The sequence below is a fragment of the Bos mutus genome, chromosome 29 (assembly GCF_027580195.1).
Source record: "Bos mutus isolate GX-2022 chromosome 29, NWIPB_WYAK_1.1, whole genome shotgun sequence".
In the NCBI taxonomy this organism is placed as follows: Eukaryota; Metazoa; Chordata; class Mammalia; order Artiodactyla; family Bovidae; genus Bos; species Bos mutus.
The window spans coordinates 725,217-750,924 of NC_091645.1; the positions used below are offsets into that span (position 1 = coordinate 725,217).

The 25,708-nt window shown below is 43.8% G+C and overlaps 2 protein-coding genes across 3 annotated transcripts in view; one reads left to right on the forward strand and one right to left on the reverse strand.

The window, feature by feature from the left end:
* Positions 1-15,367, forward strand: part of VSTM5 (V-set and transmembrane domain containing 5) — a 30,627-nt gene extending 15,260 nt beyond the window's left edge. The window contains exons 2-4 of the mRNA XM_070365247.1: positions 12,760-13,086; positions 13,203-13,343; positions 13,453-15,367. Coding sequence (XP_070221348.1) covers positions 12,760-13,086; positions 13,203-13,343; positions 13,453-13,496 — 512 coding nt within the window. The 3' untranslated portion in view covers positions 13,497-15,367. The remainder of the gene's footprint in view (positions 1-12,759; positions 13,087-13,202; positions 13,344-13,452) is intronic.
* Position 15,368: 1 nt separating this feature from the next.
* MED17 (mediator complex subunit 17) overlaps positions 15,369-25,708 on the reverse strand; it is a 38,111-nt gene continuing 27,771 nt past the window's right edge. Inside the window, exon 10 of one of the 2 annotated variants that reach the window (XM_070365246.1) lies at positions 15,369-21,356. In XM_070365246.1, the coding sequence (XP_070221347.1) occupies positions 21,167-21,356 (190 nt within the window). In that variant the 3' untranslated portion in view covers positions 15,369-21,166. Of the gene's footprint in view, positions 21,357-24,382; positions 24,950-25,708 lie in introns of those variants that run through there. The other variant, XM_005892041.3, reaches the window with a different exon arrangement.

The window sequence follows — 25,708 nt, forward strand, 5'->3', positions numbered from 1 at the left end:
AACCAATTTTAAAATTATTTGTTATAGTTCTGGGAAAATTTCCATTGTTTTGATAGGGATTGCATTGAATATGTAGATTGCTTTGTATAGTATGGACATTTTAATAATATTAGCTCTTTGAGACCATCTTATCATGATATATATCAAAAGATACTTGATAGGATTGTTTCCTTAACTTTTCTCTGATAGGTTGTTGTTAGTGTATAGAATTGCAACAGATTTCTGTGTATCAATTTTGTATGTGCAATCTTATCAGATTCATTAATGAGCTTTATAGTTTTCTTGGTGGAATCTTTAGGATTTTCTATGTATAGTATCACATCTTTTGCAAACAGTCACAGTTCTACTTCATCCTTTCCAATTTGGATTCCTTTTACTTCTTTTTCTTCTCTGATTGCTGTCACTAGGACTTACAATAGTATATTGAATAAAAGTGGCAAGAGTGGACATCCTTGTCTTATTCCTTATCTTAGAGGAAATGCTTTCAATTTTTCATCAAGTATGATTTTATTTGTGGGTTTGTCATGTATGACCTTTTTATGTATGTATGACCTTTTTATGATCAGGTATGTTCCTTCTATGCCCACTTTCTAGAGAGTTTTTATAATAAATGAATGTTGAATTTTGTCAAAAGCTTTTTCTGCATCTATCAAGATGATCATATTTTATTCTTTAATTTATTAATGTGGCATATCATACTGATTTTCTAATGTTGAACTGTTCTTATATCCCTGGGATAAATCACACTTGATCGTGGTGTATGATTGTTTTAATGTATTGTTGGATTTGGTTTGCTAGTTTTTTTTTTCTGAGGAATTTTGCATCTGTGTTCTTTATCAGTGATATTGGACTGTTTTCTTTTTTTGTGGTATCTTTGTCTGGCTTTGATATCATGATGGTGCTTGCCTAGTAGAATAAATTCAGAAGACTTTGTTCATCTGCAGTTTTTTGGAATAGTTTCAGAAGGCTAGATGTTAATTCTTCTTTATATGTTTGGTAGAATTCACCTATGAAGTCATCTGGCTCTGGACTTCTGTTTGTTGAGAGCTTTTTAAATTAGTAATTCAGCTTCATTACTGCTAATTGCTCTGTTTATATTTTCTATTTCTTCTTGTCTCAGTCTTGATTGTATGTTTCTAAGAATTTGTCCATTTCTTCTAGATTATCCATTTTGTTGGTATATAGTTGTTAGTAGTAATCTCTTATGAGCCTTTATATTTCTATAGTGTCAGTTGTAATTTCTTTTTCATTTTTGACTTTATTGATTTGGGCCCTCTCTTTTTTTTCTTGATGACTCTATCTAATGGTTTGTCAATTTTGTTTGTCTTTTTAAAGAACCAGCTCTTAGTTTCATGGGTTTTTTTTTCTATTTTTTTTAGTGTCTATTTCTGCTCTGTTCTGTATGATTTTTTCCTTCTAATTTGGGAGAGAATTGTTATTCTTTTTCTAATTCCTTTTGGTACAAGGTTAGGTTGTTGATTTGAGATTTCTTTTGTTTCATTGTTGATTTGAGACTTTTTTTTTTCTGTTTCCTGAGGTAAGTGTGTATCCCTATAAACTTCCCTCTTAGAACTGCCTTGCTGCAACCCGTAGAAGATGGATCGTTATGTTTTCTTTTTTTTGGTTTCCAGGTATTCCTTTGATTCCTTTGATTTCTTCAGTGAACCGTTGGTTGTTTAGTATGTATTGTTTAGCCTTCATGTGTTTGTGATATTTGCAGTGTTTTTCACATGTTGTTGATTTCTAGTGTCATAGTGTTGTACCAGAAAAGATACTTGATAGGATTTCACTTTTCTTAAATTACCTGAGACTTGTTTTGTGGCCTAGCATATGATCTATCCTGGAGAATGTTCTGTGTGCACTTGAAAAGATGTGTATTCTGCTGCCTTGAAGTGGAATATTATTTATATATCTATTAAGTCCCTCTGGTCTAATGTGTCATTTAAAGCCAGTGTTTCCTTATTGATTTTCTGGCTGGATGATCTGTCTATTGCTGCAGTAGGGTTTTAAAGCACCCTACTATATGTATTACTGTCTATATATATATATCGGAGAAGGCAATGGCACCCTACTCCAGTACTCTTGCCTGGAAAATCCCATGGATGGAGGAGCCTGGTAGGCTGCAGTCCGTGGGGTCGCTAAGAGTCGGACACGACTGAGCGACTTCCCTTTCACTTTTCACTTTCATGCATTGGAGAAGGAAATGGCAACCCACTCCAGCGTTCTTGCCTGGAGAATCCCAGGGACGGGGGAGCCTGGTGGGCTTCCCTCTATGGGGTTGCACAGAGTTGGACACGACTGTAGTGACTTAGCAGCATATATATATATATATATATATGTGTGTGTGTGTGTGTGTGTGTATAAAAGTATATATAAGTAAGTATATATATTTACTGTCAATTTATCCATGTATGTCTGTTCATATTTGCTTTATATTTAGGTGCTCCTGTGTTGAGTGCATATAATTAGTGATCAAATAAGCAAGTACCTGTGAAGCAAAAAGCATGGATCTTTTACCCTAATCTCCTGCCTGCCTCACAGGTTGAGATAGTGCTTGTGAAGTACTTTGTCAATTGTATTAATATAAATGTGAATTGCCAACATTTTCAAATGTGAAAAATCTGGGACTCTGACCCAATCTTGGCATGCATTTTGTTTATTTATTATTTTTATTTAAATAATACTCATACTCACTAAAATATTCTAACTGTTCAAAAGGATATAAAGTGAAATGTAAAGTTTTCTCCCATCCCAGACACCCAGTCCTTTCCCTGAAGACAACCAAAGACACCTGATTTTTAGAATACCCTTGGGAGATACTTTGTGCATGTTATGGATAAATGTGCATATCTGTGTGTGTGCACATGTGCATATATACATTAGTTTACTCAAATAGAACAGTTTGTACACTGTACTGCTCTGTGCTTTTTCATTATTTTTGAGATCATCTAATATCAATGCTTACAGGATATCTCATTTTTAAAGTTCTGGTGTAATATTCCAAAGTATGAATATTGATGATTTACTTAATCAGTTGTGACATAATGAGAAATATGTATTTGTTTTCTGCTCCTTATTCCCTAAAACCTAGTAATTTCCTGGGTGATATCAGTGATAGAAACTTCTCTTTTTTTTTTTTGGCTGTACCTTGTGGCATGCAAGATCTTACTTCCATGACCAGGGATCAGACCCATGGCCCCTGCAGTGGATGTGCAGGGTCTTAACCCCTGGACCAACAGGGAAGTCCCAGGACCTTTTTTTTTTTTTACCATATTTGGTCTGTTCTCTGGTTCCTGACATATAAGCTTCTAAGACCCTTGGATTCTCCAGAGTCATGAATGCTTTTTTTGTTTGTTTGTTTGTTAAGGATGTGACTCTTGGAAGATGAGGGCTCGTTGGCAGGGATTAGAAAGTTGGAACTTTCAAGGCTTCCCTGGTAGCTCAATGCTAAAGCAGCCATCTGCCAGTGCAGGAGACACGGGTTCAATCCATGATTTGGAAAGATCCCACATGCTACAGAGCAAGGAAACCCACGTGCCACCACCACTGAACCTGTGCTCTAGAGCCTGGAAGCTGCAACTACTAAGCCCATGTGCTGCAGCTACTGAAGCCTGTGCTCCGCAGCAAGAGAAGCCACCATGATGAGAAGCCTGCTTTCCACAACTAGAGAGTAGCCCCCGCTGCCACAGCTGGAGAAAAGCCACGCAGCAACAGAAACCCAGCGCAGCTGTAAATAATAACTTAAAAAAAAAGGAAAACCTGAACTTTTAGCCCCTACCCCTGAAGGAAGAAATGCTGGGGATTAAGTTAATCACTAATGGCCAATGATTTAATCATGCTCATGTCAAAGTGAAAGTGAAAGTCGCTGAGTCATGTCTGACTCTCTGTGACCCCAGGGACTGTAGCCTATCATGCTCTTCGTTCATGGGATTTTCCAGGCAAGAATACTGGAGTGGGTTGCCATTTCCTTCTCCAGAGGATCTTCCCAACCCAGGGATCTAACCCAGTTCTCCTGCATTGTAGGCAGACTCTTTACCATCTGAGCTACCAGAGAAGCATGTCATGGGAGCTCCCCCTAAAACACTAACTGAATAGGTTAGAAGAGGAGAGCTTCTGTGCTGGTGAACAGATGTAGATGCTGGGAGAGTGGTGTGGCCAGAGAGGATATATGAGAGGTCCACGTCCGTCCTACATACCTTGCCCTGTGGCATCTTTTCCATGTGGCTGTTCCTGAGTTGTATCCTTTATAATAAAGTGCTCATAGTAAGTAATGTGCCTTCCTGAGTTCTCTGAGATGTTCTAGCAAATTATCAAACTTGAGAAACCATGGAAACCCCCAATTTATACGCAGTTGGTCAGAAGTACAGAAACTTGGACTTGTGATTGGTGTCTGAAGTGGGGAGCAGTCCTGTGAGACTGAGCCCTTAACCTGTGGGATCTGCACTAAGTTCTGGTAGTAAATGTTAGAAGCATTCTTTATGGAGTAAGAAACAGTTTCCTCTACTGGTTTCTTACCAGCTAACACACACGTTGTCACCAGTCTTCTGCTACTGCAATTGACTGTACTATGCCTCAGTGACAGTATCTGCACTTGTACCTTTGCATCTCTCTGCCCTTACTACTTGTAGGATAAGTTCCTAGAAATAGGATTTCTGGGTCAAAAGGTATGTGCTATTTAATATTTCTATAGGTTTCACCATATTGCCCTTCAAGCAGGTCACGTCCACTTATAGTCACCACAGTAATGATTCAGTATAACTTCTACACACTCCTGACAACATAATGTTATCAAACTTTCTCACTGTTCCTAGTCTGATAGCAGCCAAGTCAATCAGCTTTCGCAGCCTAGGTTTCACTGGACTGTGATAAATGTATATGACAGGTAGTACTTAACGAGTGTTGCAACTAGAAATGGTGGCCCTTGCTGTTTTGCGGTGATATTTCTAGTTGGGGTACAAATACAGAAACCTGAAGGAAAGCAGCCTGTCAGCCTTGATCTCAGCTTGCATCTCTTTTGTTTGGGCTTGGCTGACATCTGGGTGACTTCCCAAGGCCATTATATAGCAATGTCAAGGGGATGGGAGGAGCTCCCTCAGGGAGGAGCTGAGCTTTGGTCTCTGAGTAATCAGGCACCAAGCTGGGGAATTACTACCTGAGCTAACAGGAGGGATAGGTACCCTATAAATTATGTGTAGATGTCAATCATTAACACCATTCATGGCATCTAAACCAGAAAGCCAGTATTTGGGGTTGCTGTGTTGGCTCCTCATGAAGCTATATTTCTTAAACTCCAGGCTTGCTTGTTTCAAGAATGAAGGGGACATGCGTATTTTAGTTCCAACTTAAAATTGTGCTATTTCTCATCTTAGCTATTTGACTCTAATAGGAAAAGGAGTCTTGTCAGGACCTCCCTCAATCAGAACTGTTGCCTCCTCAGCACAGGTCCAATGCCACACTTTCCTGTTCTTTCCCAATGGGCAGCAGTTCAAGAGGCAGGGCATGTGTGTTGATTTATCCTTTATTTGTTCTTTCCTACGAGTATATTGTGAGCAACTACGAAGCGCTGGGCCCTGCACTGGGCACTAGTATTTCTGAAATGAACTGGAGATGAGTTGTCCCGGCAGATACCTGTTCAAGGCAGCTCTGCCCTGCGTGTATGCACTTCCTGCCCCACCCCCACTGCTGTCTCCCCAGTCCTGGTCAGAGGCGGGCCCAGGTCTGTCCACACTCAGCATTGCAGGGTGCTCCCAACTGGATTCCAGCCATGAGTTCTCCTGAAGGTGCATAGGACAGGAACATGTGGTGGGCCCAGGGTAGTGCAGGTGAGGTGCATAGATGATAAGATTGTGGATTCTGCAGCCAGATTGCCCTTTCTGAAGCCCAGTTTAGATATGTCATGCAGATGGCACTAGTTGGTAAAGAATTTTCCTGCCAGTGCAAGAGAAATAAGAGATGCAGACTCAATTCCTGGGTTGGAAAGATCCCCTGGAGGAGGAGGTGGCAACCTGCTCCAGTGTTCTTGCCTGGAGAATCCCAGGGACAGAGGAGCCTGGTGGGCTACAGTCCAGGGGGCTGCAAAGAGTCAGGCATGAATGAGCAACTGAGCACACACTTCCTCTTGAACACCATCCTGGGGCCTCACTGCCTGCAATAACACATGCAGTTGATCCCAGCCTGTGACAGATTCCTCGTGGTACAGCTCATCTGTGCTTCCCATTCACCAAGCCTCAAACATAAGCACCTATCGTGCCCCTCTAGGTGGGCTGTTTTCTCAGCTGGGATTGCCCTTATTCCCTTTCAAAATCTTAGTCTTCAAGCCTCAGTTTTAATGATGTCTTACCTCTTCCCAGCTCCTGGAAATACCTGGCTTATTACCGGGACAGTTGAAGAGTACCCCGGATTTCCATCTCTGCTCTGACACTTAAACTGTGATACTGCACAAATTACCTAGCCTCAGTGACTTTCCTCCTCTTTAAAATGGGGATGATTGTATACTTTCCTCCGGTCAACACCCACGAACCAGTGCCCTGCTGTGGATGGGTGTGGGGAGTGCAGGGCTGTGCTCGATCACTAAAAAGGAGATGCAATGAGATTGCTGAGCTGTGGAGATGCCTTTGGAAGACAGAGGGTTAAGGAAGAATGACTTGGGACTTACCCGGTGGTCCAGTGGTTGAGAACCTGCCTCCCAATGCCAGGGATGAGGATTTGACCCCTGGTCATGAACTGAGGGCCCACACGCTGCAGGGCAGCTAAGCGCATGGCTTCAGCTAGAGAAGCCCGGCACCACGGGTACTGAGCCGTTGCATCTGGAGCCCACATCCCGCAGCTCAGCACGGCTGAGAGAGCACAGGGCAGAAGAGCTCTGTCCTGCCTACCTAGAGCTGCCTCTGTGCCCACTGTCAAGCCCCCTGAGCGCCTCAGGAACCAGCTGCTGTCTGTCTGGTTTATTCTTCAGTGTTTCTGTGAATCTCAGAAAGGGTGACCGGCTGTCCTGTTTTGCCCATGACTATCCTGATTTTAGCCCTGAAGCTCTTGAACATGGGAAAACTTGCAGCCCTGGGCAAACCAGGAGTCTTGGTCACTCGAGGCCAGTGACCCACTGATGGGGAGGGGATGGGGGGGCTGCAGGCCCTGGGCAGGCTCTGCGTGCTGAGTCTGGCTGGGTCTTGCATGTGCTGTGTTGCCTCATCCTTGCAGCCCTGCTCTGGAGGTGTTCCAGTCATTCCACAGCAGAGGAAGCGAGGCTTCCAGCAGTGAAGGCTCTGTCTGCAGGTCTCACAGCTAGGAGGTCCCCAGGGTGAGCCCCTGTAGACCCACCCGCGGCAGGTGTCTCCACCACACCTCACCACACCTGGAATGACCCTTCCGTGACGGGACTCATCACTCCAGCACCCTGCTCCAGTCCTTCCAAGTTAGGACTCCGAGACTTGGCTTTCTGACTCATAGTTTAGCTGCATACAGTCTTTTTTTTAATGTAATTTTATTTATTTTTATTCAGTTAGTTTTAGTTGTGCTGGGTCTTCACTGCTGCACGGGCTTCTCATGGCAGTGGCTTCTGTCGTTGTGGAGTGCAGGCTCCAGGCACAAGGGCTCGGTGGCTCCAGACACCAGAGCAGAGGCTCAATAGTTGTGACACACAGACTTGGTTGCTCCAAGGCATGTGGGATCTTCCTGGATCAGGGATCAAACCCATGGGTCCTGCATTGGCAGGTGGATTCTTTACCACTGAGCCACTGGGGAGGCCCCTTAGCCGCATACAGTCTTGATAAGGAGGCTCATGACAATGATGCTTTTTCCTGGGCCTCTCCTGATGATCACACAGACTGGATAGGTGGCTTTCCAGATAAGTGAGGTGAAAATGAGTTGTGCTGATTAAGGCGCATCCTCCATAATGGGTAATATGTATCTCCCCATTAATTCATGTTCTTATCTCCCGAAACTGTGGCCCAAATACTAAACAGTATTATCCTTTATTGTGATTTGGCTTGGCTTTCTCACAAGGAGGATATATTTAAGGGAATATATCCTCCTTAAATAATCAATTTTTAAAGGCAGCGAAGCACTACCTCTGTAATTTACTTGTAGGAAAAGGAATAAGGACCCATCCTGAGTGTTATATTCCAGCCTGCTGCTCGGTAGCTGGTGGCACTTGCCTGGTACTTTCTCTTTGACTGGTCTCCAGTGGGCATCAGCAGCTCTAGGAAGTCAGGTTTTCAGGAAGCCCCTTGGTTCAGGTTCCAGTGACTTCTGTCCTGCTGATGTCTTCAGTTCATGACCTCTTCCTATCTTGGAAATTGGTAAAATTTAGTTCTTCTCTTCTCTCCATAAAGAATTCGAGTAAATACAAAGAGCAAGGTAAACTTTTAAACTTTGCTCACCAGATTGGTCTAATCAGGAGAACTTTAAAAGGTTTCTTAAACATTTTTAAATTATCAATTTAATTAGTGTGGAAATTCAAAATGATATAAATGTATAACTTAAATTTTCTGTTGCCATCCAGTCTCTAATGCATAATCCCTATTAATAGAGCATACATTACTCCAACATTTTTCTATACAGAATATATACAAATTAGCACATATTTACTCATATGTAAATCAGATCATAGCGTACTGTTTTACAAATATAAAAGAACATTTTTTTGGCTGTGCTGGGCCTTCACTGATGCATACGGGCTCTCTCGAGGTGTGGTACGCCAGCTTCTCGTCGCTGCGGCTTCTTTTGGTGTGGGGCCAGACTCGAGAGAACACGGGCTTCCGTAGTTGTGGTACTCAGGCTTAGGTGCCTTGAGGCATGCAGACTCTTCCGGATCAGGGATGAAACTGTGTCCCCTGCGTTGGCTGGTGGGTTCCTAACCAAGGCACCAAAAGGGAAGGCCTATAAATTTATTTTTTAACTGAATACCATGTCATAGATATCTTCCTTGGTCCACACAAAATTCATTCTTGTTCATGGCTGCCTGGCATCCATTTTACAAGTGAAATCTGATTTACTGCATAACTTCCTTGAGTAGAACATTTGAGCCAGGTCTGAATGTTGGCCTGGCCACTCAGTTCCTCTGGACTTGTTCTGGAATGATTTTTGGCATATGGTGCAGGGATGGTTACTCATTAATTCAACTTTTTAAACAATTGACAAACAGTTTGCCTTTAAACACTTAGAATTATTAATTTTCCTATTAATCTTTACCATAGACAGTTTATTCTTAATTCTGTGTACCAGGAAGAGGAGGAACTCTTTGTTCCTAAAACCTAATTAAATGCCTGATTCATTTGTCAGATTAGGAGGAGGTTTCTCTGATCAAAAGAAAATACAGAAACTAACAAGGACCTGTTGGCCAGTTTGCAGCTGTGTCAGCATCTGAAAAACTTGGGCTTACTATTTTTGTTTTTCAGTTTTGCTGTTTCTTGAGCCAAAGTAACTGAAAGGCTCGAAATGGAGGTTCCCGAGATCCCTATTAAAGCGCTTCCATGGTGGCTCAGATGGTAAAGAATCTGCCTGCAACGCGGGAGATCTGAGTTTGATCCCTGGGTCCAGAATATCCCCTGGAGAAGGAAATGGCAACCCTCTCCAGTATTCTTGCCTGGAGAATCTCATGGAGAGAGGAGCCTGGCAGGCTCTAGTCTATGGGGCCAACAAGAGTTGGACACAACTGAGCGACTAACACACTTCACTTTTTTCTATGTGTGTAGAAACTTTTGTTTGCTGTTGCTGTTTAGTTGCTAAGTCGTGTCTGACTCTGTGACTTCATGGACTGTAGCCCACCAGGCTTCTCTGTCCATGGGATTCTCCAGGCAAGAATACTGGAGTGGGTTACCATTTCCTTCTTCAGGGGATATTCCTGACTCAGGGATCAAATACGTGTTTCCTGCATTGCAGACAGATTTTTAACCACTGACCACCAGGGAAGCCGAACCACCCAAGCAGCAACATTTCTGTGAGAACATTTCAACAAGGCTCACCTCCTTGTTCACATAATTGTTAGTCGTTCACTTACTCATTCAACAAACACTTATTGGCCAATTGCTGGGTGTCAGGCGTTATGCTGGGTACAGGGAGTACTGAGATGAAGAAAGCACTTACTTCCTACCCTCTAAGGGCTGACCTGAAACTTAACCTCTGTTTCCTTCCTTCCAGAGAGAAAGCAAATGTGGCAAAATGTTATTAATTGGTGAATTTAGTAGAGGGTGCATAGATATTAATTATACTTGCCTTTCAACCTTTCTGTGAGTTTAACATTTTTAAAAATGAAGTTGGGGAGAAAATATTTTTCTGTTACTTGGCAGCTGTAATTCTTAAAAGCCATTATTACCTCCCAGTTTTTCAGCGTAGAACCTATTGGATTATCCCCAGCCACTTGGCAAAGATTTAGGAGAGGAGTGGTAATAGGATATTCTGGGGATATGTGTGCATGTACTAAGTTGCTTCAGTCGTGTCCAACTCTTTGCGACCCCATGGACCCCATGAGCCCACCAGGCTCCTCTGTCCATGGGATTCTCTAGGCAAGAATACTGGAATGGGTTGCCGTTTCCTACTCCAGGCGATCTTCCCGACCCACGGATAGAACCTGAATCTCCTGTGTCTCCTGCATCGCAGGCAGATTCTTTACCCAGGCAGATTCTTCTACCCCTGAGCCATTGGGGAAGCCCATATTCTGGGGATAGGAGACAACAATGAGAAAATTAACAGATGTGGTTACCTGCAGCCGCACAACAGGAGCCCTGAGGCAACTGGGCACCCAACAAGTAAAGGGGTTAAATAGGAAGTGGAGGTGGAAACCCAGGCATGGGCTCCAAGCCCGAATCCTGCCCTACCCCATCTCCAGCCAGCCCTGGCCATCCTGTGTGTGTGTGGTTGGCGGGGAGAGGGGGCTAGCACAGGTTTATTACATTCTGTGCCCTCCACTGGCAACCACTGACCTTTGACTTGAGCATAGAGGTTAAATATTTGAGCTTTGGAGTTGGCCACCTTTGTGAGAATCTCAGCCTTGCAGGGTGAACTTAAACCAGCTAGTGAAACCTGTTGATGCTGGAGTTTGTTACAGCCTGGATAGAATTGCAGGGGGTTGTGTGATGCTTTAAAGACACAGTGGTGTGTGAAGCAGTTAGCACAGGGCCTGTGCCTGGCACCTACTTAATAAATGTATCATAACATCTACCATCCTAGCCAGCTCACGCAGACGTCTCTGCTTGATGCCTCTTTGCCTTGCCCACCCCACAGCTGTAATCAGCAGGTTCTGTCCTTTGCTCCCACACACATCCTAAGTCAGACCCCCTCACTCTTTTCAAGGCTGTCTTCATTTGTAGCCGCTGCAGCAGCCGCCTGACTGTTTTTCCTGCCTCCACACTGGCTCCCTCACCTCCAGACATTCTCCATGGTGGGCTTTCTCAAGCTCGGTGGAGAATGTCACCTTTCTTCTCAGCCTTCTTACGGCTTCCCATCACCCCGACTCCCACATCACGACCCGAGTTCCGCCCAGCCCTCCAGCCTCGCCTCCTGAACTCCCCCTGGCTCCCTGCACTCTACATTCTGGCCTTCCTCCTGTCCCTCAGACATGCCAGTTCACTCTCACTTCAGTCTTTCAGTTGCCCTCTCTGCCTGAAATGCTTGTCTTCACATGGTTGCCTCCTATTCCTCTCTGTTCCTTGGCTCCAGTTCATTTCCACAGAGGGGTTCTCCCTGACCATCCTAATGTTGTGTACCACCTCCATCGCCACCTACCTGTTTCACTATCTTTAAAGCACTTATAAAGTGATCTTGTGTGTTTATTTAACTCTTGTATGACTCCCTTATACAATGGAAGCTCTAGGAAATAGCGAGTGATAACCTTGTGTTTTGTTCAGTGTTCTAGCTTGGGATGCCATAACAAAATATGGCAGATTGGGGAGTTTAAGCAACACAGATTTATTTTCATACAGTTTGGAGGCTGTGAAGTCTCAGATCAAGGTTCTGGCATGGTTTGGTTTCCAAGGAGAATTCTCTTCCTGACTTGCAGACATCTGCCTTCTCACTGTGACCTCAAATGGTCCTTTCTCCATATGAGAGAGAGAGAGACTGTTCTTATAGACACTAATCCCTAAGGACTTTCCTGGTGGCCCAATGGTTAAGATTCCACACTTTTCAGTATAGGGGGTGTGTTTGACCCCTAGTTGAGGAACTAAGATTCCATATATCATGTGCCATGGCAAGAAAAACCCCAAAAAGCCAAACCACTAATCCTACTGGAGCAGGGCCCCACACTTACGACCTCATTTAACCCTAATTCCTTCTTAGAGACACCACTTCCAAATATAGCCACCTGGGTGGGATGGGGAAGGGCTTCAACTTAGAAATTGGGGGGAAGGGGACTATAAACATTCAGTCCATAATATTCACCTCTGTAGTGTCACCATCAGAACCCAGAAGAGAGCCTGACATGTAATGTGTGCTAAGTCGCTTCAGTTGTGTCCAACTCTTTGCGACCCTGTGGACCGTATGTAGCCCACCAGGCTCCTCTGTCCATGGGACTCTCTAGGCAGTAATATTGGAGTGAGTTGGCATGCCCTCCTCCAGGGGATCTTCCCAATCCAGGGATCGAACCCATGTCTCTTATGTCTCCTGCATTGGCAGGTGGATTCTTTACCACTAGCGCCACCTGGGAAGCCCCTGACATGTAATAGGCAGTCAATAAATACTTGCTAAGTAAAAGAATGCAGGATAGAAGTTGACTTCCCTGCGAGCCCATGTAAGTGGCCCCACGTCTAGCACTCCATCCCACAGGTCAGGGCGTATCACTGTACATTCCCCAGCCAGCCATCAACGCCACGGTGGAAGAGGACATCCTGCTCTCGGTTGACTACTCCTGCCACGGGATCCCCACCATCGAATGGAAGTACACGTCCAGCTGGGGAGTGCAGAAGATCGTGGAGTGGAAGCCGGGGACTCAGGCCAACATCTCCCAGAGCCACAAGGACAGGGTGTGCACCTTCGACAACGGCTCCATCCAGCTCTTCAGCGTGGGCGTGCGGGACTCCGGCTCCTACATCGTCACGGTGACCGAGCGCCTGGGGAGCAGCCGGTTTGGCACCATCGTGCTGCACGTCTCAGGTGAGACGCCCCCGGGGCCCCAGGGGCCTCTAGAAAATTGGAGTGTGTGGGAGGCCAACTTGATATTAAGAGATGTTATCTGCCCCCCCCCCCCCCGCCCCCCACACACCCTGTAGAGATCCTCTATGAAGACCTCCACTTTGTCGCTGTCTTCCTTGCTTTTCTCGTTGCCGTGGCCGCGCTGCTGATCAGCCTCATGTGGGTTTGTAATAAGTGTGCCTATAAATTCCAAAGGAAGAGAAGACACAAGCTCAAAGGTAATTCTCCGGGCCTTGTGATAATCGATGCCCGTGTTACCTTCTTCTCACCAAGAAAGCACCCCCAGCTGAGTGGCAACTCACAGCCAGTGTGTCTTTTGCTTTGCAGAAAGCACAACAGAGGAGATTGAGCTGCAGGATGTAGAGTGTTAGCCAAGGCCAGACCCAGTGACATTCCTACCTCAAGAGGAAGACGCGATTTTCCAACGAAAGGAACACACGCGGCCAGTCCTGCCCGAGCCTCTTGTTCTGCCGTAGCCACACGTTGCTGCTGGGATAGCTGCATGTTGACGAAGATGACTGCCTGGAGCTGGACTCTGGATTGGACCACGTCAGTCCCAGTGGCCTGGAGGTCAACGAGGAGGAGGGCGGGGCTGTGAGCCCACGCTGTGTTCAGCCCTGGGGCCACGGCAGCCCAGTGCCCAGTCTGCTTCCTCACTGCACTCTGCTCTGGCGGGGCGGGGGTCACTGGAGGGGTCCCCATGCCCATGTGCTTCTGCTCAGTCGTTTCTGACTCTCTGACCCCATGGACTGTAGCCCACCAGGCTCCTCTGCCCATGGGATTCTCCAGGCAAGAACACTACAGAGGGTTGCCATTTCCTCCTCCAGGGGGTCTTCCCGACCCAGGGATCGAACCCGTGTTTCTTGTGGCTCCTTGCCTTGCAGGTGGGTTCTTTACCTCCTGAGCCATCGGGAAGCCCCATAGCAGAGGCGGGAGTATTTCCAGACCAAGCATGCAGCACTCTAACATGCTCTCTGTGCTCTAGTCTTCTCTGCCTGTGGCCGCCTCCAGCTTCTCCCATGGAGACTGCTGTGAGCACCCCCTGCTCCCTGTGGCTTGGAGCTTTAGGGAGAAGAGCTAAATTTGTTCTGGGGGGACCACCATTGGGAACAAGGGACAGGGAGAGAATTGCCTCTTTTCCTCTCTCACTCCAGCGTTAGACTTTCCCTCCTGAGGCCCCAGGGGAGGCCACTGTGAGGAAAGCAGCTCATCTCCATGCGGGCGGCCCCCTGACAAGCTGGGGACACCACCTGTGTGAAGGCTGAGACCGCAGAATGGGCAGGATAGTCACCGTGGGCTTCGAACCTACCCCTTCAGTCACTCACGCTTCCTGGCACGCCAGGGCCTCCCTGGCTCCCAGTGGGCTGGGGAACACCTGGCCCTGACCTACCTCACCCTTAGAGTATCAAGTGAAGCCCACAGTAGCACAGAGCACTCCGAGCAATTAAAGGAAGCTGTGAAGAATCTTCCAGAGCCTAGGACGCAATGATAGCTATGCCAGGTCCTGGAGAAAGTCAAGCACTCTCGAGTGCTGGGGCTTCAGGTCCACTGGGGATGGGCCACAGCTGGTCCTGGTCCTTAGCTTCTGAAGTCACTGGCCACCGTGGGTACCTGTATCTCTCCGTGCCAGCCTCCTTTCGGCAAGTTCTAAAGCAGGCCTAATTTATCTTCCATTCTCCTTTTTTTCTCCAACATTCTTAGCTACAAATCAAAGGTACCACTCCGTTTATTGGTGGAATTTGACCTTATTAGCTGTGTCCCCAGCCCTCAGCTGCAGATTCACCCATGCACACATGAAGGAGACCTAGAACATTCTCTTCTCCCTCCCTCCAAGTCCCAAGTGTCCATATCACTTCAAGAAAGTTGCCTGGAGACATTAGTATGAGGCTTTTGCCTACATACTGTCTCCAGGGTTGCAGGAAGGAATCTTTTGGGGTTACAGGAGCTATCATTGATCCAGAGGCATTACTTGATTCAGAATGCCAGAGAGCAGCTAATCCGCATGACTGATTTGTAGCCCAAGTGCATGACAGACACGGGCCACCTCGGTCACAGAGGTGTACACAGACACACCTGTGCCCTTTCCCCACGCAGCACCCAGTGGAACCAGACCTCCGCCATGGAGGACAGGTTTCTTGTACTGGTCTCCAGCACCATGAGGAAGCAGGATGAGACATGCCAGAAAGGATCAACCTGACTGTCCCTTTTTCCCACAGCAAGCCCATTAGCAGGAAATTGGATTAAATCTAGTTAGCTGCCAGAACCTCTGTCCTCTTGACAGCTTACCTGCTTTCCAGAACTCTGCCTCTCAGCTTCTCAGAAGTCAAGGGTGGTAATCTTCGTATAAAAGGAGAAGTGGAAAAGAATACCCAGCGAGACGTACCAATCCAGATATAAATTAAATTTGCTCCCCCACCCCAAATCTTCATCAAAGGTTGTTCCTTCAGCTTTCCATGTCTCTATTTTGCACTTTGAAAGCTCCCCCCAGTTTGAATATTCCTGTGGAAAGTTCTTGATTCTTGAGCCTGGGAGTTCTATTTTCCAAAAAAGAAAACATTAAATCATAGAGGTTTAGCCACTGCACATGTTAAACTGCAAGTTATGTTTCAAGCTGTGAAAAAAAAATGAACTGTTTTAAAGGCTGAAATAAAACCTAAAAATAAAGCCCCGATCCTTTATTTGTGAGCCTATCCCTGCAGAGAACTCAGAGGCCTAGAAGAGGTTTCTGTCAGCTGCAGACAAGCAAAACCCTCAGCCAGAGCCAGGGGCCTGGCAAAGTTTTAATTGACTGGAATTAATCACATTGATTCTAACCATAAATATTCTTCAGCAAGTCAGAAAAACACCATTATTCTCCCCTGCATTATAACCAGACTAATTTGAAGCTCTTGCTTCCAGAATGTGACTTACAATTCAGTAGAGCCCTTCCTGCTTCTGGAAGGGGTCAAATCGAGGATGTGGAGGGTGTATCACCCAGTCAACGGTGCGTAGGACGCGGGACAGAACGTACGTACCCTGTGGACAGAATGTCCTGTCTGAGACTGTGATCTCAAAAACCCAGAAGCATGTACACTTCTCTTTCATTTCATGGTGTTCCAGGTGGGCGAGGATTGCTGCACGAGAACCTTGGTCCTCTGGAGTCGAGGGAGATGCTAAACACCCCGCGGGACTTCATACTCCCTCTGATTTGAAATTGAACCACACACAACTGAGGAGCCCAGGCAGTGAGAGATAGCGAGGTTATCAGCATGTCTGGCTCAGTTCAGGGATGCAGAGACAAGGCCTGAGAGTGTTATCGGGTTCAGAAAGGCTAGGTGTCTGTACTGAAGGCAGAGAAGAGGTGGCAGACTAGAATGCTAGGAGATGGAACCATGAGGAGCCGAATGTGATGGAGTGAAACTGCAGGGCCGTTGGGCGAAGGAAAACCCTGTCTCCATCATCAGCCTTTATATATCCAGTTTGTTTCTTCTGCCCAGTTTCCAGGAAGACTCAGATGCTTCCAGTTTGCTGAAAGCAGAGTATGTCCTTGTGATTACGGGCAGTGTGTCTATCCACAGCTCAGCTTCTGATAGTGAATCTCCAGTACATGCGCTTGTCTGCACATCCGTCACCCGTCCCCACTGTAAGCTTTTCCAACCCTTCAGAACACAGTTACTGGGCCCACTATTTATACTGCTTTTAATTAAACTTTTTATTTATTGTAGTGTAGTGATAGCTTACAGTGAACGATATCAGATTTGTGATCTTCGAAGATTTAGCATTGGGACCAGGGACCAGGGACCAGGCTTGATCACTCAAGAGCTTTTGTATAGCAGAGTTTTATTAAAGTATAAAAAGGCACAGAGAAAGCTTCTGACATAGACACCAGAAGGGTGATGGAGAGTGCCCTCTTGCTAATCTACACAAGGGAGTTATATACTTTTTAATTAGTTATTACAATAATCAAGAGTGTCTCAAGGTTGTAAAGATCTTACTAGACCCACGCCCATAATTTACATTTTGAGAGAACAGGATTAGCCAGAAGGTTTACAGGAAGGACAAACTGTCCTCAAGCAGGATACACTGTTGTTATGTAACCCTTAGTACAGAGTTTAAACCGAGTTGTTTGTTGTGTAATTATCAGTTCTGGGCTTAAAGATAAAAACGTTTTATGTGACTAAGACTAAGGAATGTAGAGGGGAAAAAATGTTTGTCCTTTCCTCCTCCTTGAGAATTCCAGATCCCTGTCTCCTCCTCGAGAACCCCAGACCCCTCTCTCCTCAGGGACCCCAGACTTCTTGTCAACCTGCCTAGGAATTGACTCTCTCAGTAGTTGATTTACAATGTTCAGTTGGTTTCAGGTGTACAACAAAGTGAATCTGTTATGTATCAGTTATATATATATATACATATACATATATAGTTGTCTGATTCTTTGTGACCCCATGGGCTGTAGCCCGCCAGGCTCCTCTGTCCATGGAATTTCCCAGGCAAGAATACTGGAGCAGATTGCCATTTCCTTCTCCAGGGAATCTCTCTAACCCAGGGATTGAACTCTAGTCTCCTGCGTTGGCAGGCAGTCTCACCAGTGAGTGTGTGTGTGTGCACGTGCACACGTGCATGCTTAGTCACCTCAGTCGTGTCCAACTCTTTCTGACCCCATGGACTGTAGCCCACCAGGTTCTTCTGTCCATGGGATTCTCCAGGCAAGAACACTGGAGTGCCATGCCCTCCTCCAGGGGATCTTCCCAACCCAGGTCTCCTGCACTGCAGGCAGATTCTTTACCATCTGAGCCACCAGGGAAGCCAATATATATATATATATATATATATACATCCGTTCTTTCTCAGATTCTTTTCCCATATACGGTAGTACAGAATATTGATAAGTTCCCTGTGCTGTACTGGAGAAGGCAATGGCACCCCACTCCAGTATTCTTACCCGGAAAATCCCATGGACGGAGGAGCCTGGTAGGCTGAAGTCCATGGGGTCACGAAGAGCCGGACACAACTGAGCTAATTCACTTTCACTTTTCCCTTTCATGCATTGGAGGAGGAAATGGCAACCCACTCCAGTGTTCTTGCCTGGAGAATCCCAGGGACGGGGGAGTCTGGTGGGCTGCCGTCTATTGGGTCGCAGAGCTGGACATGACTGAAGCGATTCAGCAGCAGCAGCTGTGCTGTACAGTAGGTTCTTATTCGTAATTTATATATAGCAGTGTGTATATGTTAATCTCCATCTCCTAACTTATCCCTTCCCTCTACATTTCCCCTTTAGTAACCGTAAGTGTGAGATCTGTGAGTCTGTTTCTGTTTAATAAGTAAGTGCATTTGTGTAATTTTTAAAATTAGATTTCACGTGTGGTATCTCCACTACCTTTTACGCATTAGGTAGGTGTTCACAAAGGAGATAAATCCTTTAAAATTAAAATGATATTGATGTCCATATATAAAGAAAAATTCAGTCCTACTCAATAAACTCGTGTATCCTTCTAGACCTGCTATATATGAACATATCTATATATACACATACTACAATATGCATATTTTAACTATTTTCTTTTTAGGCCAAGTGGGATTCTATTATACACATTACCTTACAACTTGCTTATTCTCCTTTAATGTTTCTTGGGCATTATTTCATGTCTCTACCTATTGCTAAATATTCTTACTGCCTCCACAATGTAATTCATAGCATGGATACATTATAATTGTTCATTCACTTAAGAATTTTTATTTCAAGTGGTATATACAAAAATAAATATCTTGGGCAATCAATTATATCAGACTTGTTCCTTCTGCCGAGATGGCTTCCTCTTGTTAACTAAGGTGTTCAACTATCATCTATGAATCACTTCCTCTTAGGAAATTCAATTTTTTTGTAAGATTAAAAAAATTTTTTTGAAATATAATGATTTACAATGCTGTGTTTGTTTTAAGTGTGCATCAAATTGAGTCAGTTATACACACACACACACACATTCTTTTTCAGATTCTTTTCCATAATAAATAGGGTATTACAAGATATTAAATATAGTTCCCTGTGCTACACAGTAAGTCCTTGTTATTTACCTATTTTATATATAGTGGTGTGTATATGTTTGTTGTTGTTGCTTTCTTTTTAATAAGTTCATTTGTATCATAGAGTCCACATTTATGATATTTGTCTTTTGCCTTATTTCACTTAGTATTATCTTTAGGTCCTTCCATGTTGCTGCAAATGGCATAATTTCATTCTTTTTTATGACTAGTATTCCAGTGTGCTGTGTGTGCGTGTATACTGCATCTTTTTGATCTGGTCACCTGTTGATGGACACCGGTTGCTTGCATGTTGCTATTGCAAAGTGCTGCAATGAACACTGAGGTGCAAGTGTCTTCTAATTATGATTTTCTCCAGATATATGTCCAGGAGTACAACTGCTGAATCATATGGTAACTCTGTTTTTAGTTTTTTAAGAAACCTCCATACTGTTCTTCATAATTTCCATTGGCTGCCCCAGTTTACATTCCCATCAACAGCATAGTAGGCTTGTCTTTTCCTCACTCTCTCCAGCATTACTTGTAAACTTTTTGATGATGGCCACTCTGACTGGTGTGAGGTGATACCTCATTCTACTTTTGATTTGCATTTCTCTAATAGTGATGGTGAGCATCTTTTCATGTGCCTGTTGGCCACTGGTACATTTTAAGAAATTTATTTAGGTCTTCTGCCTATATTTTGATTGGGTTGTCTGTCTTTTTTTAATGTTTTCTAATATTGGTGGGGTTTCTATAAAATTTAGCAAAGACTGAGTGTTGGGAGAGAGAGAAAGAGCACTACTAATGTAAAATCAAAGGATTTTAGCTTCAGATTTGACCTTATCAAGTGCACCCATAGGTCCATTTGATTCAACAGACCAGTGGTTGTTCAGGAAATTCTGTCTATAAATATGCCAAGGTACCTCACAGTTTGAAAGGACTTTTTCTCACTAAAGTGAACTTACTTAATAATAATTCAGTTTTCTGTTTTTATTCAACAATGATATACAAATGCCAATTAGAATTTCAGGTCAGCATGAAATTATCAGGACTCTTCACTTTGATTTCATGGTGTTCTGGCAAAGAAATCTGATGGTAAAGTTAGAGGATAAATGTATGATTTCTGTGGCTGGTTACCACAGACCAAAGCTCTCTCTTTGGGTCTCAAGGGGATCGGATGAGACTATGTGTAGAGGTTAAAAGAGAGGCCATGAATCGAATTGAGTGGAAGAAGAGATTCTGCCACTGGCCTCATCTTGGTGTATCACTAAGTCATCAGGAAGTTTTCCAGATTGTATGTTACTTTTCTACCTCAAACTTCTCCCTCATCTACCAGATTTCAGGCCAAGTATAGCCTGAAACAATAGTTCACAATCACTAAATAAGGAAAGGAAAATAGCATAACATGGAAGTTTCTCTGGTGCATAAGCAAGGCAAGTCAGAACATCAGGAGTAGAAAAACTCCCCAGTCATTCAGGCTCAACTTTTAGAGGAGTACAAACGAGTGCCTGCGTTTGCAACCCCTGTACCATAGTTTTAGTCATTCTTTCCAATGTTTACATTGGTCTCAGTTTTTCACTTTTACAGACTTCCTGAATAACCCTAAACAATGATCTTTGTGAAGTATGACTATAAACAAATTTCTGGAAGTGACCTTGCAGATAGTTAACAGCAAACTTCAGGGCAAAACCCAGTTCTGGTCACTGACTTGAGTACCACTTGCATCACTGTGTTTTTCCAGCGGTCACGTATGGATGTGAGATTTGGACTACAAAGCAAGCTGAGTGCCGAAGAACTGATGCTTTTGAACTGTGGTGTTGGAGAAGACTCTTGAGAGTCCCTTGGACTGCAAGGAGATCCAACCAGTCCATTCTAAAGGAGATCAGTCCTGGGTGTTCATTGGAAGGACTGATGCTGAAGCTGAAACTCCAATACTTTGGCCACCTGATGAAAAGAACTGACTCATTTGAAAAGACCCTGATGCTGGGAAAGATTGAGGGCAGGAGGAGAAGGGGAAGACAGAAGATGAGATGGTTGGATGGCATCACCGACTCGATGGACACGCGTTTGGGTGGACTCCGGGAGTTGGTGATGGAGAGGGATGCCTGGCGTGCTGCAGCCCATGGGGTCGCAAAGAGTTGGATGCATCTGAAGTGAACTGAACTGTGTTACTGTGCTTGCTGCTTTGAAAACATGAAAGCTTTCTCTGTGGTGAACTGCTTTTCATTCCCATCCTAAAATGAGATATAAAGAGAGCTGACTTTAGCTCCAAGTATTTAAGGCATCAACAAAGAGCAAGAGTAGGAAAGTGAAAGTCAATGAAAGACCAAGGCAGAGGGTATGAGGAAAGGTCAACCAGAGAGATCGGCTTTAACAATGGACATGGAAAAAATAAATCTTCCACCCACAAATGTGCTGTCTTTACCATCTAGAAATTTTTTATACAGGACATGCTAAAACACCTAAAACACCTTCTCCTACTGATGAATAAAATTTAAACTGGTTATCTGTACCATTTTTCCAACTTCTAATTGCTTTTGGGTGGCCTTGGCCTGCAATGGCTTGAAGCAGGGCTTGGGTTCCCAGCCAGAGATCGAGGCTGGGTCGCAGCAGTGAAAGCACCTAACCTAGCCACTAGATCAGTGGTCAGTGACAAGGGCTCTGGCCCTGAGGCTTTGCAGAAAGGAATTTCCACATAGAAAGTAGTGAAGCAAATGAAGTATTTATTAGGAGGAAAAACAGTACAGTACCTGTGGATAGACACATGGGCAGACTCAAAGGGAGAGTCCCTGAGTTGCACCCTCATGGCACTTTAAATCACTTATAAGAGGTATTTCTTACAATTTTCCCTTGGCCAATCATTTTGATTTGCCTCATTCACATTCCCTATCTGGTATATCTCAGGATCCTTTTGTGTGTACACATCTCTTAGCCAAGATGGATCCTACCACAAAGGCATTTGGGTAGAGCATCCCTTGACATTGTAACCCCCTTGGCTTGCAAGGAGCCTTTCTGTGCATGTGTGGTCTGGGGAAGTCTTCTGACTTTAACGAGAATATGTGGTCTGGGCAGGGCCCAGCCTCCTCCCTTAATCATCGAACTGCTCTCATCTTGGGAGTTTCAGTCAACAGGGAATGAATCTCCAACTGCTTTACCCGCTGGGGAAGGGGGTCCATCTGCCCCCTGCCTCATAATTAGCTGGATTTTTACAGTTGCTTCGTTTTACATTTGCACGTCTTAGAATTTAGTATCTATCACCAACCATAACTAAGCCTTTGAACCAGCCCTGTGGTTAGCAGAGGCATTCCTTCTTCCTATTTTATGTGCATGGAAACAGTTTCAGAGAGGATAACACTGCCAAGCACACAGCTAAGCAGGAGAGCCAACGTTCCAACACAGCTCTTTTGCCAACTGTTAAACACTTGGTGAGGGGCTAATTGGTTTTCTCCAACCTCTCTCCCAAAGGCCACAGCACATCCTTCCAACTGTGGGTAACTGAGGTTGAACCACTGCTGCCACAGCAACTGACCTGCCAGCCACTTTCCCATGCCTACCTTAGCTTCCATTCCTCTCAGACAGGAAATGACTGAGCTCTGAACGTGCCTTAAAACAATGGGGCAAGGAAGGCCTTTGATCACCCCTGTCCATTCCGATGAAGTATATGTGAGTGGGTGGTAATTATGCACGTATTCTCATCCGTTCTACTCCAAGACTGGTCCTTTTACTGGTTTGTGACAAGATAATCATAGAAACAAAATAAAACATTCAAACTTTTATATTTGACATTCAATTTATGTCCATTATAATAAAGAGGGGGCTTTCATTTTGTATCTTTTTAGATTTGTCTAGTAATTCTATTTTTAATAAATTTTATTATATATATATTTGGCTGCACTAGGTTCTAGTTGGGGCTCACGGGCTTCTCTCCCAGTTGTGGCATGTGGGTTTCTCTTGTTGTGACCCACGGGCTCTAGAGCACACGGGCTCAGCTGTGGCACACAGGCTTCTCTGCAGTTGAGACTCGTGAGCTTAGCTGCCCCTAAGGATGTGGGATCTTAGTTCCCTGACCAGGGATTGAACCCACATCCCCTGAATGATTCTTAACCACTGGACCACCAGGGAAGTCCCTCCAGTAATTCACTTTACTGTATTTTACCAAAAGTATCAATCAGCAAAGGATGGAAATGAAAAAAAATAAGTAAAAACTAGTCCTTTGCTGAAAGTTTGAGATTCATTGTACTGCAGTTTGAGCCTTCATAAAAGACTCCATATGTGAGCAGATGTGTACAGATTAGCTTACTATAATGTGCAAAGCAACTTTTGGGACACCATAACTTAGGAAGCACTGGAAATTTTTAAAATACTTGCAGATTTATATTAATCTTTTAATTTCCCTGGATAGAAAGATGCAGAAGCTTAATCAGAGGAGGCAAAAAACACACAAAAACACAAAAGTATTATTGTATTTCATGGCTTACAAGCTCCACTTATCTTTTAAAACAGAAATACAAAGGATTTTTAGTTACTTCGGTCATAAATTATTAAGATACCCATCTTTTAAAAATTGAAAGCCTTCCTCATAAGGAAACTACAGATTACTTACAGATTATTTTTAGTGGCACCAAAAGGCCCATAAATCCAAATTTCTTATTAAGGGAAGTTCTTCAGACACATTTTAGGGCTGGGGCACTATTTCTAAATTCATGTTATCTATTCTTTGCAAAATGTATTCCATTAATCCATTAGTATTTTTCCTGGGAAAATGCAGAGACCTAGTGAAACAAATCTTTAGCCAGAAGCAGCAATCCAGGGTTGCCGGCTGAGGCTGGGGACTGCCAAGGTCAGGGTAAGGCAGGAGTGGAGCAAGGCAGATAAGGTCATTCAAGTGGGAAAAAAGACCAAGGAGAAATGGAGGAAACCCTAAAGATACAGTACTATCTGCCTTCTAAGCCTTCAGGTGGAGCTCTAAGGAATTTCTCAGCGGACTGAGACCCAGGCATGCGTAACAAAGACAATCAGAGGGAAAAGTACTTTATCCACTAACACAAGAGCTGGTTTTAATAGGTCTAGTGGGGAGGGCAGGACAGGCTCCACTGGTTGGAAAGTACTTTGTTGCACTTAGGAGAAAGGATCTGCTTCTCTCATTGTGAGGGAATTTCTGTATGAAAGCTGGGTCTTAAGAGCGTTTAAATATTCTTAAGCAATAACAAACAATGGAATGATATGACATAATTCATTTAGGTTAAGAGTTCAGAGTGTCTGGAATTTTTAACCATAATCTTTATTTGATGTCAACATCAAAGGGATATTTTAAAAAGCTAATGTCAATCCATGTAGTAATATTTCAAGTCAACTGCATAAAAAAAGTACATCTCTCCATGTTGGTATACCCTATAACTGTACATAAACTTTTGCATTTTAAAGCACATGTCACTTATAAAGTGAAAGGTTTTAAAATGCTAAGTAAACATTTGCTAATTATTACTTTTTAAAAACAATATTCCTTTAGAAGATTCCTCTTCTTTGTGCTTATTGTTGATCTGCAAACATTCCTGAAAGTTTCTGGAAACTTCTCTGGGGAAAAAAAATCTGGAAACTGGTCCAGAAAAAAAAAATCACAGTAGACAAGGACTAAGTGCAGACATAAGCAGCTCCATTTTATAAACAAAGTTTCGGCCTTCCATTTTATTCCACTGAACTTCTTTGAATGGCCCACGAAGATGATTCCACTTGCTATCTTGTAAAACATCACTTTTGGGAAGGTCTTTACACTGGTTACGGGGAAACTGAACCATAATCTTGCTGCCACTTTCAGGGCCATTACGAACTGTGGAGCAAAACCAAAATATCAATATATTCATTTTCCAAGCTAGAAACAACAAAGATCACACAACTTCACTTTCCATGAGCATAAAAAGCCTTGTCTACCAACTCGAAAGTGCTTATTTAAAAGTACTTTTCAGGTTCAATATGCTAAAATAAAATTTACTAATTTATAGATATTGTGTGTATTTGTGTGTGTGCTCAGTAGTGTCTGACTCTGCAATCCCATGGACTGTAGCCAACCAGGCTCCTCTATCCACGTATAGTTTTCCAGACAAGAATACTGGAGTGGGTTGCCATTTCCTACTCCAGGGGTTCCTCCCAACCCAGGGATCAAACTCAAGTCTCCTGCATCTCCTGCACTGGCAGGCGGGGTCTTTACCACTGTGCACGTGGAAAGCCCCTTATAGATACCAGGCCGGTAAAAATATTTATGAATTAACATTTGTAATACAAAAATGTGGCAATATACCTGTGGCGGATTCATTTTGATATTTGGCAAAACTAATACAATTATGTAAAGTTTAAATTTTAAATAAAATTGAAAAAAAAATAAAAAAGTAAAAAAAAATGTGGCAAAGATGAGTGTTGGTTTAGGAAAATCACATGTTCTATATATTTTCAGAACATCATTTTTTTTTCCTAAAATACTTGATAACCTAATCATTTAACAACTTGGTTAATATACACCCACAATGTGATGAAAGTCAAACGTTCAAAATCAGAACTGGAAGGAATGGATGAAAGATTATTCTGAATATGA